The following is a 15694-nucleotide window of genomic DNA, read 5'->3' as shown; positions in this document are numbered from 1 at the left end:
CTGAGGGCTGGCTCCACCCTTTTAAAGGGCAAGGGGCTGCAATTAGAGGGAGGAGCAGGCTTTGCATTTTACAAAACTTCCCGCCTTCTGAAAGGGGATTGTTTCAGTAACAGTTAGTGAGTTTCCCAGACATTGAGGGAAAAACTCCTGTATCTTGGTTGCTTCAAAGCGATCCCTACTTTCGCTCTACAAAGGTGGAGATAGGTATGCAGTACGAGAATCTTCTTAAAGGGGAAGTCTAGCCCGCTGGAAGGGTGTGGTCCGGCCTTTTAAAGGAGATGCTCTCTATTTGCAAAGATGGGTCCCCGCTCTTCCAGGGCACGGATATCTCTTTTTGAGGAGATGCCCGGCCTTCTCAAAGGCACGTGCAGCTTCTTGGGATCATTAGTCTCTTAAAAGGACTTGCTTACATCTTAAAGAGGTCACTCATCTTTTTAAAAGGAAATCCAAATAGCCAGTCCAAAGGGGATGCCCAGCCTTCGTTCATTCAAAATATGTTTATTGAGCGCACACTCTGCCAGACTATTGTAGGCACTGAGATACAAAGGTCCCTGTTTCCATGGTGTTGACCGTCTAGCATGGAGAATAGGGCAGGCAGCACTTTTGTTATATAGCGGTGGTTCTAAAATGGGGGCCATACTGCTCCACAGAGCAACATTGCAGCAAAGACTTGGAAGTGCAGGAATGAGCTTTGTGGATACTGTAGAGAAGGGCTTAATAGGCAACATCTGGAGACAGTTAGGTTGTTACAACTGCAGGGTTGTGGTTGCCAGTGGCCAGAGATGCTGCTAAACACTCTACAATGCACAGGAGCCCTCCTTGACAAAGATTGGTCTGGCTCCAAATCTCAGTACTACTGAGGTTGAAAAAGCCTGGCTGTGTAGTACATTAGAAGGTGATAAATGCTATGGAGGAAAAAAAGAGGCAGGAGAAGAGAATAGGGAGTGTTGAAAGGAATTGTAGATTTAAATAACATGGTCAGGGAAGGTCTCACTGAGGGGTTTCAGAAAAGACTTGGAGATGAGGTAGAGAGCTGTGGAGGCTGGAGGGAAGGGGGTACTAGGCAAGTGTCTGCAGGTGGGAGCAGGCCTGCCTAGTCAGGCTGGGTGGCTAGAGTGATATGACGGACAGAAGGCCAGCAGAACAAGTCAAGGAGGACATGAGGCCACAGGCTGTTGGAAGTCAACAGGCTCCAAAATGGGAGCTGTGGGGTAGGAAGGGCAAGGGTGGAAACAGAGAGATGTGTTAGGAGGCCATTGGCAGGAGGCCTAGGAGAGAGATGGTGGTGTCTCAGACGAAAGTGGGGGCCTTGTGAAAAGTGGCCAGATTCTGAATATGTTCCATTTGGAACGCAGGCATCTGCTGACAGATTGGTTATAGAGCGTGAGAGAGGTGAGGAGGACCCAAAGCCTTTGGTTTGAGGAAGAATAGAGCTGCCCTTTTCAGAGGTGGAAAAGACTATGGGTCAAGTTGGGTTTGTTTGTTTTTGTTTTTGGTGGGGTGGAGGGAAGCAGGAGCAAAAAACTGGCGTTAGATTTTGTGCATGTTAAGTTTGAGGTGCATATTAGGCATCCAAATGGCACAGTCTAGCAGGGGGTGTGGAGTTCAAAGAAGAGGTGTAGGGGTCATATAGAGTTACACATGTGGAGTCATCTTGTTTATAGGTTGTAAAGTCCTGAGAGTGGGTGAGGGATTCTAGGGAGAGAGTGTAGATAAAGAAGCAGACCATAGGTTCACTGAGCCATGGGCTCTCCCACATTTAGAAGTCAGGGAGATGAGAAGGAACCAGACCAGAGACTGAGAAAGGGTGACAAGTGAAGGAGGAGGAAAACAGGAGAGTGTGGTATCCTGGAAGCCAAGGGGAGGTGGTTTAAGCAAGGTGTGACTCAGTGAGCCCTTGCAGACTGAGCAGAAGGAATTAGTACCATGGAGGCCAGAGGTGGAGTAGTGGGGACATGTATATGACCAAAGTGGTTTGAGTTGGGAAAGGGCAGGTTGACACTTTTGAGTTGCTTTGTTATAAAGGGTGGATTTGTTTAAGCTCAACAACCCTAAAAGGCAGCTATTACTCCCATTTTTCATGAAATAATGTTAGAGAAGTTATAAATTCCTCAAGTAAGTGGTGGAGCTGGAATTCAAGCCCATAAGCACATAACTTGGAGACGATTCTCACCAGGAAGGACTGGGACACGTAAAGGCATCACTCTGTAGAGACAGACAGGTCTGGGGACCAGATCATCACTGCAGTGCTTGTCGGAATTTGCCTTGGCTAAGAGCATATGAAAACCTCAGACAAACAATTGGCTTCTCCCCTTGTTTTCTCTCTCTCCACTCCTTGCTGAATTCTCTGGAAATGAAAGTTTGTAAATCGTAGGCAGAAAACACCGCACAAGGGCCACATACTAAACGCATGCATAACCGCTGCTTTCAAAGGCAAAACACAAAGGAAAAGGCAGCAGGAAGTCAGTCTCCGCACGAAGGCAGGGTGAGCGAACCGGCCATCCCTATATGGGATCCGAACCCGGGGCCTTGGTGTTATCAGCACCGCACTCTCCCGAGTGAGCCACTGGGCCGTCCCAGAGTTTTTTAAAAAGATGGGAGACATAGCTTGTGGGTATGCTGATGGGAATGGTGCAGGAGATGAGGAAAAATTGAGAATGTAGGTGGGGGGCCAGAGTCTGTAGGCACAGGGTTAGACAGATAGGTAGTGCAGGGTTGCTCAACCTTTTCACCACTGACATTTTGGACTGGTCATTCTTTGTTGTAGGGCTGCCCTGTGCATTGTAGGGTGTTGAGAAGCATCCCTGTTCTCTACCCACCAGAAGCCAGCAGCACCTGCCTCTCTAGTTGACAATCAGACAACTAAAAATGTCTCCAGGAATTGCCAGATGTCCCCAGGGGTGGAAGGCACAGTTGCCCCAGTTGAGAACTACTAGTAAAGTGGTTGGAACGTGAGAACATTCTCTTCTGATTGCTTTTATTTTCTTCAGTGATATGATTAATGGCGTTTGCCTGCTAAGAGCAAGAGGGGAAAGAAGGTGCTGGAAGTTTGAGGAGAAAAGCATGCCAAGTAGTCACCTGGGGCAGTGCACGGACCAGAAAAATGAAGCCATGCAGGGCAAAGGTGATTCTTGGGCATGAATGCAAAGTGAGAGACTGAGGCCAGGCAGTTTTGGGGGTAGGCGAGGGAGTTACTGTAATGGTCACCCACAGCATTTATGCTGGCTAAGGTGGGAAGCGAGGATGTGGATGGTGACAGAGGGTGCAGAGTCCACAGGATCAGTGGATCGTAGATCTGATGGAGTGTAGGGATTTGGGAGTTAGAGTACAAAGAGGAAGTGAACTGGAAGGCTGGATGGCGGTGGAGAGTGGGATGCTCAAGGCTAAGATCACGAAAAGGCTTTAATTAGACTGAAAAGGTTTAGGATATGGCAGTGGGAGTGAGTGTTGAAGCAGGGTGTTGGATAATGTCTTGAGAGGGATAGCAGTCAAGGAACAAGGCCAGGATATTGGAGAGATCCCCTGCTTGTTTGCTTCAAGGACACTGCCTATCTTTAGAAGAAATGAACATAGTCCTAAACACAGTGCTTAGCTTCTTCTCCAATCTGTCCAGCCTCCTGAAGGAGATGTCCAGCATCCTAAGGAGGGTGGCGAACTTGTCCAAGTTTGCTGGGACGTTTCTGTTTTTAGCACTCACATCCCAGGCATCCCTTCAGTCCTGGAAAAGTCTTGCATCCCAGGCATCCCTTCAGTCCTAGAAAAACCTGAACTGTTGGTAACTCTCATCCTAATGGAGGTCCCCTGAAGCGTGGGTGACCAGGGGAGGTGGCCCCTGTCACTTAAAGGGCCCGAGTATGGGTTTGGGATTGAGATGATTCAGTGTGTGGGCAGAGGTGAGGGTGAGTGCCAGCCCATCCCTGACCCAGAACCTCTCTCCCAGGTGTGATGGTAGGCTCACACACGGACATGGCACCTGCCTCTACAGCGGAGGGGTCTGGGGACAAGCCCGGTCCTGCAGCCCCCGCCCCAGCGGCCCAGTATGAGTGTGGGGAGTGCGGCAAGTCATTCCGGTGGTCCTCCCGGCTCCTGCACCACCAGCGCACGCACACTGGAGAGAGGCCCTACAAGTGCCCGGACTGCCCCAAGGCCTTCAAGGGCTCCTCAGCCTTGCTTTACCACCAGCGGGGCCACACTGGCGAACGGCCCTATCAGTGTCCCGACTGCCCCAAGGCCTTCAAGCGCTCCTCCCTGCTGCAGATACATCGCAGTGTGCACACGGGTTTGCGGGCCTTCATCTGCGGCCAGTGTGGACTGGCCTTCAAGTGGTCATCCCACTACCAGTACCACCTGCGGCAGCATACAGGCGAGCGGCCCTACCCGTGCCCGGATTGCCCCAAGGCCTTCAAGAACTCGTCCAGCCTGCGGCGCCACCGCCACGTGCACACGGGTGAACGACCCTACTCCTGCGGCATCTGCGGCAAGAGCTTCACACAGAGCACTAACCTGCGGCAGCACCAGCGCGTGCACACGGGTGAGCGGCCCTTCCGCTGCCCGCTCTGCCCCAAGACCTTCACGCACTCCTCCAACCTGCTGCTGCACCAGCGCACCCACGGTGCCACCCCTGCCCCGGACCCCACCCCTGCCTCCGCAGCCTCGCCCCCTCAGCCTCGCGAGCCCTGCAGAAGCGGCAAGGTCTTGGTGTCTGACGCCTACCTGCAGCCGCAACTCCAGTCCCACAGCCCGCCTGCGCCCCCGGCCCCACCGCCCCCGCCCCCGCCGGTGGTTCCCGAGCTCTTTTTAGCTGCGGCTGAGACCACGGTGGAGCTGGTGTACCGCTGTGACGGCTGCGAGCAGGGCTTTGGCAGCGAGGAGTTGCTCATGGAGCACCAACCATGCCCTGGGCCCGAGGCGGCACCCCAGCGCCAGGACACATCCGCTGAGACGCCCAGGGCTGACCCCCCGCCGTTACTGTCCCCGCCGTCCCCTCTACCGCAGCCCCCTCCTGCCACTGCTGCTGCCACCCCTGGCTTTGCCTGCCTCCCCTGTGGGAAGTCCTTCCGGACAGTGGCAGGCCTCTCCCGCCACCAGCATAGCCACGGGGCGGCTGGTGGGCAGGCGTTCCGCTGCGGCAGCTGCGACGGTGCCTTCCCACAGCTGGCTAGCCTCCTGGAGCACCAGCAGTGCCACGTGGAAGAGGCGGCAGCAGGGCGCCCGCCCCCTCAGGCCGAGGCCGCAGAGGTCACCTGTGCACAGGAGCCGCTCGCGCCTGCTGCCCCGGCCTCCCTGCCGCCCCACCCCACCCCGGCTTCCGCAGAGCGGCCCTACAAATGTGCTGAGTGTGGCAAAGCCTTCAAGGGCTCCTCAGGGCTGCGCTACCACCTGCGGGACCACACCGGTGAGCGGCCCTACCAGTGCGGCGAATGCGGCAAGGCTTTCAAGCGCTCCTCCCTGCTGGCCATCCACCAGCGAGTGCACACGGGTCTGCGGGCCTTCACCTGTGGCCAGTGCGGCCTCACTTTCAAGTGGTCATCTCACTACCAGTACCACCTGCGGCTGCACTCCGGCGAGAGGCCCTATGCCTGCGGGGAGTGCGGCAAGGCCTTCCGCAACACATCATGCCTGCGGCGCCACCGCCACGTGCACACAGGTGAGCGGCCCCATGCCTGCAGCGTCTGCGGCAAGAGCTTCGCCCAGACCTCCAACCTGCGGCAGCACCAGCGCGTGCACACGGGCGAGCGGCCCTTCCGCTGCCCGCTCTGCCCCAAGACCTTCACGCACTCCTCCAACCTGCTGCTGCACCAGCGCACCCACTCAGCCGAGCGCCCCTTTGCCTGCTCCATTTGCGGTCGCGGTTTCGTCATGGCCGCCTACCTGCAGCGACACCTGAGGACGCACGCCCCAGCCAACAGGGCTTCCAGCACCACAGCCCCCGCTGCCGGCCCCCAGCCCCCTGCCCCATTGGCTGCCACCCCAGCCCCACAGGCCACCCAAGATGTCCATGTCCTCCCCCACCTCCAGGCTACACTCTCCCTCGAGGTGGCCGGGGGTACGGCCCACGCCCCCACCTTGGGCCCAGCAGCCCCCAACTCCCAGACGTTTCTCCTGGTGCAGACTGCTCAGGGCCTCCAGCTGATCCCTAGCAGCGTCCAGCCCCCTACACCTCTGCCACCACCGGCAGCCCCCAAGCTCATCCTGCTACCGGCCTCCAGTGCTGGGGGTGGGGGTGGGGGCAACCGTGCAAGGCAGGGCCCCCGGGCGGTGGGGAAGGCTGGTCAGGGGACAGGGGTAGTCTGGCTGCCAGGCCCTGGAGGTCTGGGGATACAGGGAGGGGGCAGTACAGGGGCCAGCGGGGGAGGGCAGGGCCTCATTGTTCTGCAGAATGTAGTGGGTGGGGAGGCGGGGCTGCAAGAAGTGAGTGGGGTCCAGCTCCAGCCACTCCGGTCAGCCCCGGAAGTGACCGCGGTCCAGCTACAGCCGGCACAGGAAGTGACCACGGTCCAGCTCCAGCCGGCACAGGAAATGACCACGGTCCAGCTCCAGCCTGCACAGGAAGTGACCACGGTCCAGCTCCAGCCTGCACAGGAAGTGACCACAGTTCAGCTCCAGCCCGTGGCTAGCCAGCTCTCCAATTCCAGTGGGGGAGCTATGACTGCTGAGGCCCCCAACCTGCTGGTTGTTCAGAGTGGGGCAGCTGAGGAGTTGCTCACCGGCCCAGGTTCTGGTGAGGGTGGGGATGGTGAGGCCAGCAGTGGTGTGGTCCAGGATGTCCTCTTTGAAACACTGCAAATGGATGAGGGGTTGCAGAGTGTGCTGGTGCTGAGTGGCACAGATGGGGAGCAGACCCGCCTCTGTGTACAGGAGGTAGAAACCCTTCCACCTGCACTGACTGAGCCGCCTGCCCCTGGCCCTCCAGGACAGAAACTCCTCATCATTCGCAGTGCCCCAGCCACTGAGCTGCTGGAGAACAGCAGCGTTGGGGGAGGCACTGCCACTCTGCAGCTCCTGGCCTCACCACCACCTGGCCCAGCCTCTGCCCCTGCAGTGCTTCCGGCGGCTGCCACTCCCCAGATGGTACAAGTGGTCCCTGCAGGAGCTGGGCCTGGGGTCATGACCCCACAGGGCCTGCCTTCTATTCAGATTGTCCAAACTCTACCCGCAGTCCAGCTGGTGCACACATTTTGAGGAGAACCACTGGTACCTCTTCCCGCTGCATACAGAGACCCTCACTCACTGCCGTGGCTGGGCTGGGAGGGGAGCTGCAGGCTGGGCTTGCTAATAAAGTCCCAGAATCTTCTTTCCTTTGTTTTGTTTTCTTCGGGGGAGTGGGATGGGAGAAAAGGGGCAGTGTCATGGTCATTGCCCCTGCCTGGGAGCTTGGAGTCCTAACTCTTGCTTCCTGGATCACAGATGACTTGCTTTGTGTCTTGGGGCCAGTCACTTCTATGTGGGACCCAGTTTCCCTTTTCTTATATATATATATATATATAAAGGGACGCAGTGGTTACCATAGTTGGGAGGCGTTGGAATCAGAATCTTGGTTCTGTCACCCCTCTCCTGATCTGAAAAATGGGTAGGGAGAGAATGGCACTGCAAGCCCGGGCGCCCCGTGGGTTGGGGTGGAGGTCCCTGGGGCAGGGACACTTCGGTGCTAGTGGGCTCAGGATGCTGAGCGGTCCCCGGCCTCTACCGAAAAGGCTCCCGCACCAATGAGAATAGATCCGCTTCCATCACCGCCCCTTCCTCGCGCTCAGGTTGCTTAGCAACTAGGGAATATCGGCTGCAGCTTTTTCTAACCCTCCGCGGGCCGGGTAAATACCGCTCCCGGTCCCTTCTTCCCCCGTGTCTGCTCCGGTTTCCCCTGCTCTCTTTTCCCCATTGCTCCTCCAGGGATCGGAGAGGTCACCCCCAACCTTCCCTCCGCCCCCCGCAGTGTCACAGCTCCCGGCCTCCGTTCCTCGCCAGCCGACCCCATTCTTCTACCGCCCCCCAGCTGGCGAAGGTTGGCAACAGTTGCTAAGGCCGAGAGCCGGCGCCGCCCCGCACCCCGCGACGCGCGCGAGTCCGCACGTCACTTCCGCCGGCGCCCCCTTCCCGACCCTGCTCCCCCCCACACCTTGTCAAAGGATTGAAGCGACCCGTGGAGGTGGTTTCAAGTCCTTGCTCTTGTGACGCGGGAGGAAGACGACTGTGGGGGAGAGGGGCGCTGGGGACTGGGGAGGAGACAGTAATGGTCCGTTCTTTGGGGTTTGTGGACCCCCAGGGCAGCCCCGGTGCCTGGGAGGGAGCCCCGTGCTGCAAGGTGTTGGCAGCCACAGCGCATTTAGGAGTAAAGAGCTGAATCCCGGGAGACTTTAAAAGGTCGCTGGGTAAGGGGGCAGGAGGCACCTGTCCCGCACGGTACTCGCTAGGGGACTCCGGAAGATCCTCAGTGTCCTGATCTGGGAAATGCTGCTGCTGCTTTCCACACCTTCGGGGGCTTTGGGGACAGAGGTGTCCACCTGACGCTGACGTACTTGTGTTTTCACCAGGTGCACGACGCCAGCTCTCTTCCTGGGGGGTGGGGGCCTGGGGGCTGCCATGGCCCCCAGCCACCTGTCAGTGCGGGAGATGAGGGAAGATGAAAAGCCCCTGGTGCTGGAGATGCTGAAGGTGAGAGGCCCTGAAGGGGCACCAGTGAGCTTGGGGGTGGCCAGGGGTGGGGGTGTTAATAAATGGGTTCAGCCACCCGCCTCCCACACACCTGAGCCAGCCAAGATCTCTCCAGGGGGATCTTTTCCTCCTAAGCTACTTCCTTGCATGGCCCTTTCTCTCTGTAGTGCCTTTGTCCTACCCGAACATCAGCCATCCTGGGAGCCAAGAAGGTTTTTAGCAGCTAGAGGGGTGTGGGGGTTGGGTGTTCATTCCCCTGACTCCAATTGGACCGTGGCACCAACTCCCTCCCTGGTCTCCCTGCATCCGTTCTGTCCTACATGCCCGCCCAAGAGCCCACTCTGTGCCTCCTATTCCAAATTCTTCAAAGCAGAGCCCATGCCTCAGCCTGTCTCTGCAGCTTCCTCCTCCAGCTTCCACTCCTGCCGTCCCCTACTCTAGTTCCCCCACCATGTTCCAGCCTCCTCACCCTTCAAAGGTAACTTCCCTGGTGCCTCACTCCAGCATCTCCACTGAATTGAGTGACCCCACAGCTCCTAATTCACTCATTCACTCACTCATTCATAGATCATCCATTCATTCTCTTATTCATTCTTTCACTCAACCCTAATGTTCCAGACTTGTGACTTTCTAATCATGCAGACTTCCCTTCTCATTTGACAGCCCCCCACCCCTGTCTCAGGCAGGATCCACCTCCTCTCCTAGTCCTGGGGACCCTAGTGTAATGGATGGCTGAGCCCCACCCCCCTCCTGCCCACAGGCTGGCGTGAAGGATACAGAAAACCGCGTGGCCCTCCACGCCCTGACGCGGCCCCCGGCCCTGCTCCTCCTGGCTGCGGCCAGCAGCGGCCTGCGCTTCGTCCTGGCCTCCTTTGCCCTGGCTCTCCTCCTGCCAGTGTTCCTGGCAGTGGCGGCTGTGAAGTTGGGCCTGCGTGCACGGTGGGGCTCACTGCCTCCACCGGGTGGCCTGGGGGGTCCCTGGGTGGCCGTGCGGGGCTCTGGCGATGTGTGTGGGGTCCTGGCCTTGGCCCCAGGCACCAACGCAGGGGATGGGGCCCGGGTCACCCGCCTCTCTGTCTCTCGTTGGCACCGTCGCCGGGGTGTGGGCAGGAGGCTGTTGGCCTTTGCTGAGTCGCGGGCTCGAGCATGGGCAGGGGGTATGGGGGAGCCCCGGGCCCGGCTGGTGGTCCCAGTGGCTGTGGCCGCTTGGGGGGTGGCAGGGATGCTGGAGGGCTGTGGTTACGAGGCCGAGGGCGGCTGGGGCTGCATGGGCTACATGCTGGTGAGGGACTTCAGCAAAGACCTGTGACTCCAGGCCCCTGAGCAAGGGAAGGGAACTTCCCTTCACCACAGCCTTCTGGGGAGGATGGAGAGGGAGGGAGGGAAGGAGGGAAGCCAACACCTAATGAGCGCCTACTGTGTGCCAGGCACTTCTACATCCACTCCTTTGGTGACTCCCCAGCCCACTCAGGGCCCAGAAACTGAGGCCTGCAGAGGGCAAGAGACCTCACCAGAGCAGCCTGACATCTGCCCATTTGCCCACAGTGTGAAGTCTGTAGTGTTTGAACTTCTCAGAGTGGAGTGAATCCCTCTTTCCCTTCTTGAGCACAGGTCAGCCTGTCCAACCCCTGCCTCAGATTCTGCCTGCACTGAGAAATCTGCCTGGTCCATCTGTCTGCAAAGCTTGTACTGTTTGTGCTATAGCCCTGGGAGATATATTTGGGGCGGGGGGAGAGAAGACTGAGCAAGTATGTGCCAAGAGAGGAGAGAATTAGGATTTAGCGCCCCTAAAGGGAACAAGGTCTCCCTGGGAATGGGGAGGGGTTGGATGCCTGTCCTTGGAGGGGATGAGTGTGCTGAGGCCAGTGGCAGGCACCTTTACAGGGGAGGTTGACTGCCCTGGGGAGTAGGGGCCAGGGCCAGCCTCTCGTCGACATCTGAGAGGGGCAGCCTTCTCCCTTCCTCCAGACCCATCTGGTTTTTTACACCCGTTTGTTAATAAAGCCTGAAACTGCTGTGCGCCTGTCTCGTCTCTGATGCCTTTTCCAGTCTGTCTCTCGACCCCCACCCCCACCTTCTGTCTGGTTCCTCCTTTCCCCAAGTTGACATTAATTGTTGGTGGAGTGGGGGTGGTGGTGCTGGACTGGGAGAAGGGGAGGCAATGAGCTCACGGGCAGCCCTGGTCCCTGCCAGCTCTTCTGAGTCACCATCCCCATTACCGAATTTTTTCCACCTCACAGCTGCCTAGTGTGGAGAGGGTGTGTGTGTGTGTGTGTGTGTGTGTGTGTGCATTAGTGTGTGGAGATCCCCCCTCTCCCACCCAAGCCTTGACCCTCTTACCATTTCCCCTACCCCAGTTCTCTCTGGGGACACTTAAGTTCAAGCACTCCTTCCTCAGATGGGGGAATGGCAGCTTCACATTCAAATCCACCAGGGAGAGGGAAAATGGAGAGGGGTTTCTCAGTCTCTCTTCTTAATCCAGGAAGTCCCTCCTGGTGTCTGGCTGCAAGCCCTCTTGCTGCTGCACCAAGAGCCCCAGATCTGCCTGTACCCCAGTCCCAGCAGTGGTCCGACCATGTTTCCCTGGCTGGACAAGAAAGGAGGCAGGAGGTTGGGCACCCCATCCCGCCTGTGCTGTACCCCCACGAGCACCCCTGTTCTTTCCCTTCCCTGCAGCCTGCCATCGCCTAAGCATCTCTGAGCACAGCTTGTCTCTGGCTACAGCCTGCCTGGCCGTCTCCTGTGTGGGTGTTTGCAGTTGGACACCCTCCCTCCTGCCTGCCACCCCCTTCCTCCCCACGTCTCAGCCGCTGGCCAGCCCCCTCCCCGCCCCACCTCCTGTCCCCTGCCGCCTCCCCACAGCCTCTCTCTTCCTCCTGGCAAAGCATCCAGTCCCTGCTGCTCCTCCTTGGGTCCAGGGCGCCTTCGGCAGGCGCTTCCCTCCCTCCGTTCCTCCCTCCTGTGGCTGCCTCCTCCACCCCCCTCCTGCTCTCCTTCCCCTTTCACCCTGTCCCCTGCTCTGGACTCTGCAAACATGAGGGTCTTGGCCTGCCTCCTTGGTGAGTGATTCATTCTCCTTGGGGACTCAAGGGGCCTGGGCCCCCACTTCTGACCCCTTAGCTCACCAGTTTAGGGACTCAGACTTCTGGGACTTCAGTACCTGGTGCTTTGGAATACCCTGACATCTGGCCTGCCCTGCCTAATCTCTCAGGGACCCCACCTTCTGCATGCCCCATCCTGCCCTCTTAGGAACCCAAGGGACCTGCCCCCTGCCCTGACCCTGTGGAGAATTACCCAGCCATTTGACCTTTAGCTAAGCCTCTGGGGGAGTACAAAGGCCTTGGTCCCCAGCCCTGATTTCAGGGGCCAAACATCTGGAGCTTCACCAGTCCCAGGGACCTTCATCTTATCCCAGCCTCTGCCCAGAGTTCTGCTTCCCAGCAATAGGATTTCTGGTTCAGAGGTGTGAGAATTGTGTGTGTGTGTGTGTGTGCGTGTGTGTGTTCAAGACAAGGGGTCTGTGCTGGAGAAAGGACCACCTTGGGCCTGCCCCTCACTCTGTCCCACCCTCCAACCTCCCTTCCAGCCGCACTGGTGGGGATCCAGGCTGTTGGTAAGTGCCCCAGACACTCTTCCCATCTGGCCTCGCCCAGCTCCAAGCCTTCCTGTTCTGCCCACACCAGGCCTGGCCTCGCCCTCCTTCTGGGTCCCTGGCCACGCCCCATTCCACTAGGCTCAGCCTCTGCTCCCCCCTAGATCCCCTGGGCATCTGGGAACCAGCATCTCTCCACAATCCTGTCTGAGCATCCAGGAGTCTGGGTCCAGGGTCCAGTGACCACAGCTGCCACCTCCTGTTTGCACCCTGCAGAACAGACCTCAGCCACTTCTATCACCCTGGCCCTCAGGCCCCAGGGATGCCCCTCCCCGGGGTCATAGCCTTTCCTCCACCCCCTAGAGCGGCTGCGCCTGGCTGATGGCCCCCACGGGTGTGCTGGCCGCCTGGAGGTCTGGCACAGTGGACGCTGGGGCACCGTGTGTGACGATGGATGGGATCTTCGAGATGCCGCTGTGGCCTGCCGGCAGCTGGGCTGTGGGGGGGCGCTGGCCGCCCCCGGTGGAGCCTTCTTCGGGGAGGGCGCAGGGCCTGTGTGGCTCAGCGAGCTGGCCTGCCGGGGCAGCGAGGGACAGTTGGGCCTCTGCTCCCACCGGGGCTGGAAGGCCCATATCTGTTCTCACGAGGAAGATGCAGGCGTCGTCTGTGCAGGTGAGGAGACCGTCACCCTTCCTTCAGGGGCATCTCTTCTAGAGATGACCCAGGGACCCCAAGTCCTTAGCCCCAGTAAATCTGAGCGTCTAGCAGTCCAGAGACACCCAGCCCCTGGTTCCCTCCAAAGCCAGGTGTCTCCCTCCAACTTACAATCACTTGTTTCTGAACCCCAGAGACCCAGGTATCCCAGCCTCTGCCCCTCTCCCAGAGACCCAAATGACCTCTCTACTCCCCCTACTCTCTTCATAGCTTCTGTTCCCTCCCACAGGGCAGCGCGTGGCTAACTCAAGGGATGAGTCCACATCCCCCCTGGATGGGGACCAGTGGCTGGGGTTGTCAGGGGAGCTGAGCCTTGGATCAGAGGAGCCCCCTGTGACTCACGGTGAGCCCAGAAAACTTGGTCACCCCACCCCATCCCCTGCTCCTGCTCCGGCCATGGGGGAGAGATGTTTGCACTAAGGTTTCCCAGGGAACAGATGGGTCCCCACGGTCTCCTTTGCCTCCGAAAGAGTCTTCCATCACTTCGGACCCTTGGAAAGAGAAGCCCAGCCTCCCAAGTGGGAGGAAGGACGAGCAGCTCAGCTCCTGACCTCCTGGCTCTCTCCTCGCCCAGTTCCCCGCCCAGCTGGGAGCCTCCAGAGTGGCTCTCGGAAGAAGAGTCCCCGGCCACCCAAGCAGGCCAAGTCCACGCGGGCCCCTCTGCTGACGACGGGAGTCCCTCGCCAAGGTAAGCTCCCTGCAGGCCTCCCCCCATCACTCAAATCTGGATGCTGTGAGACTCTAGGCCCTGCCAAACTGGGGACCTGCCAGGCGCCCTCTTCTTAACCTGTGGCCCTGGAAGGATTCCCACATTCACCTCCCTCCAGGATTCAGAAAGTCAGGCCTGGTCTCCTCTTCTCCCTGCTCCCGCCCCCATCAGTAGACAAGGGTCCTGCGTGACTCAGACTGTGGCTCTCTCCCCTTAACTGGCCGGCTGACGAGTTGTCTCAGGCAACCACGCCCTCCTCGGGGCCTCAGTTTCTCCAGGTGAAAAACAAGGTGGAGAGTGTTTGAATCCGTCTCTCCCAAGCTGCAGTCAGACGAGACCCCGTCACTATCCCCCTCCCTCCCTGCGGCCCCCACAGAGCGGCTGCGCCTGGTCTCAGGCCCTCACGGGTGTGCTGGCCGCCTGGAGGTCTGGCATGGTGGACGCTGGGGCACTGTGTGTGACGACGGATGGGACCTTCGTGATGCTGCTGTGGCCTGCCGGGAGCTGGGCTGCGGGGGGGCGCTGGCCGCCCCTGGAGGCGCCAGGTTTGGGCCCGGCATGGGGCCTGTGTGGATGGACGACGTGGGGTGTGGAGGAGGAGAGCAGGCCCTCCGGGATTGTCCCCGAAGCCCCTGGGGTCGGAGCAACTGTGACCACAGTGAGGACGCTGGGCTGGTCTGCACAGGTACGTCGGGGCTGGGGGTGGTCCTCCTTCCCTGCCTTAGATCCCAGCTCTCTCTTCCCTGCTTCAGGAAGCTGCAAAGGGTCTGGTCCCAGGTCTGTCCCCCACCTGCCCCACTCTTGGCAGGTCACAACACCTGCTTTGTGGAGCTCCTCAACCCCTTCCCTCCTCTGCAGTACTAATGGAAGGAGTGGAGGTTGGAGGCTTGGGTTCAATGCTTGGCCTTGTCCCTGGGCCACTGACTGGCTCTCTGAGCCTCAGTTTCTCCAGTGGGGCAGGGGGGCTAAGAATGCCCCTTTACAGGCCTGAGCTGAGTCCCTGAGTGCCTGCCCTCTGCCACTCAGCTGGCTCGCCCATCCCTAATGCTCTCCAAGCCTCTTCAACTGTCAGGGGACCCTCTCAGGCCATTCCAGCTGGTTCCCTGAGGTCTCTTGTCTCTGTGGGCCAACATCTGCTGCCCCCTGTTCTCAAGGGAGCTGAGGTGGGAAGGAGGGAGGCAGGGTAGTGACTTCGGGGCGTGGAGGGAGACTGAGCTGGGTGGGGGGCACTGACGGGTGACCCTCTACCTCCCCTTCACACACATATGCCCCTCAGCACGGGGTCTAGCTCTCTCCTGGCGGTCCCTCCCCTCTCCGTTCTTCTTAGACCTGGGATAGAACCTGGGCAGAGGGCTGGGGCTGGGGGTGGGTTGAATGAGGGCTTAGGGGCTCCTTCCTCTCCTTTTCTTTCTCCCACATACATTCACTACACACCATCCACAGCAGGGCATGGAAACCTCATGAGAGACACCCAGTCCTCACTCTCCTGGACTTTACAGTCCGTCGACTGCAAGAGAGAAGCAGGCAAAGGGCAACGGCAGAGGCATTTGACAAGTGGTGGGGCAGGGCACGTACAGGAGGTGCCTACCCAGGCAGGGGGTAGGAAATGCGTAAATCAAATCAGTCAATGCTACAGGAAAGAGAAAAGAGAACGAGGTTGACTTGAATCCCTTCTATGTGCTGAGTGAGCAGCATGCTGGGTGCTTCACTTGGGTCCTCTCTGAGCCTCAGGACAGCCCTGTGAGGTGTATTCTTGCTCCTGTCTTCACAGATGTGGGAACTGAGGCTCAGAGAGGTAACAGAAATGACCCATGGTCATACAACTAGCAGACCCGAGACCCAGAACTTGACCCCTTTGGGTTTATTTTCTTTCTTTCTTTTTTTTAAAAGATGAGCAGTAATGGGCCGGCCCGGTGGTGCACTGGATAGTGCGCCGCTTGGGAAGCACGGCGGCGCTCCCGCCCGAGGGTTCGGATCCCACATACAGACCGGTTCCCGCTCACTGGCTGAGCGAGGCGCGGGAGCAACAC

At 58.8% G+C, this 15694-nt stretch overlaps 3 protein-coding genes across 3 annotated transcripts in view; all 3 read left to right on the top strand.

Annotated features, from left to right (window-relative positions):
- The first annotated feature begins 3945 nt into the window (after positions 1-3945).
- On the top strand, positions 3946-7294 carry ZNF628 (zinc finger protein 628). Its single transcript, XM_008582225.1, has one exon. It carries the CDS (start codon positions 3946-3948, stop codon positions 7180-7182), a length of 3237 nt encoding a protein of 1078 aa, XP_008580447.1. The 3' UTR covers positions 7183-7294.
- Positions 7295-8072: 778 nt separating this feature from the next.
- NAT14 (N-acetyltransferase 14 (GCN5-related, putative)) lies at positions 8073-10572 on the top strand. The gene is made up of 3 exons (XM_008582224.1): positions 8073-8143; positions 8529-8649; positions 9410-10572. The coding sequence occupies exons 2-3, from the start codon at positions 8578-8580 to the stop codon at positions 9956-9958; spliced, it is 621 nt and encodes a 206-aa protein (XP_008580446.1). The 5' UTR covers positions 8073-8143; positions 8529-8577; the 3' UTR covers positions 9959-10572.
- A 1057-nt stretch (positions 10573-11629) lies between these two features.
- SSC5D (scavenger receptor cysteine rich family, 5 domains) overlaps positions 11630-15694 on the top strand; it is a 38608-nt gene continuing 34543 nt past the window's right edge. The window contains exons 1-6 of the mRNA XM_008582230.1: positions 11630-11708; positions 12236-12262; positions 12605-12913; positions 13185-13298; positions 13530-13643; positions 14041-14349. Of these exons, the coding sequence (XP_008580452.1) occupies positions 11684-11708; positions 12236-12262; positions 12605-12913; positions 13185-13298; positions 13530-13643; positions 14041-14349 (898 nt within the window). The 5' untranslated portion in view covers positions 11630-11683. The remainder of the gene's footprint in view (positions 11709-12235; positions 12263-12604; positions 12914-13184; positions 13299-13529; positions 13644-14040; positions 14350-15694) is intronic.

The sequence above is a fragment of the Galeopterus variegatus genome, unplaced genomic scaffold (genome assembly GCF_000696425.1).
Source record: "Galeopterus variegatus unplaced genomic scaffold, G_variegatus-3.0.2 Scaffold2545, whole genome shotgun sequence".
Taxonomy (NCBI): Eukaryota; Metazoa; Chordata; class Mammalia; order Dermoptera; family Cynocephalidae; genus Galeopterus; species Galeopterus variegatus.
The sequence above is the reverse complement of the archived record's forward strand: the minus strand, read 5'-3'. Positions and strand labels throughout refer to the sequence as shown.

Coding starts and splice junctions, on each gene's coding strand:
- ZNF628 (XM_008582225.1), top strand. CDS start 3,946: ATGGTAGGCTCACACACGGACATGGCACCTGCCTCTACAGCGGAGGGG.
- NAT14 (XM_008582224.1), top strand. CDS start 8,578: ATGGCCCCCAGCCACCTGTCAGTGCGGGAGATGAGGGAAGATGAAAAG. Junction 8,650..9,409: donor TGGTGCTGGAGATGCTGAAG/GTGAGAGGCCCT, acceptor TCCTGCCCACAG/GCTGGCGTGAAGGATACAGA.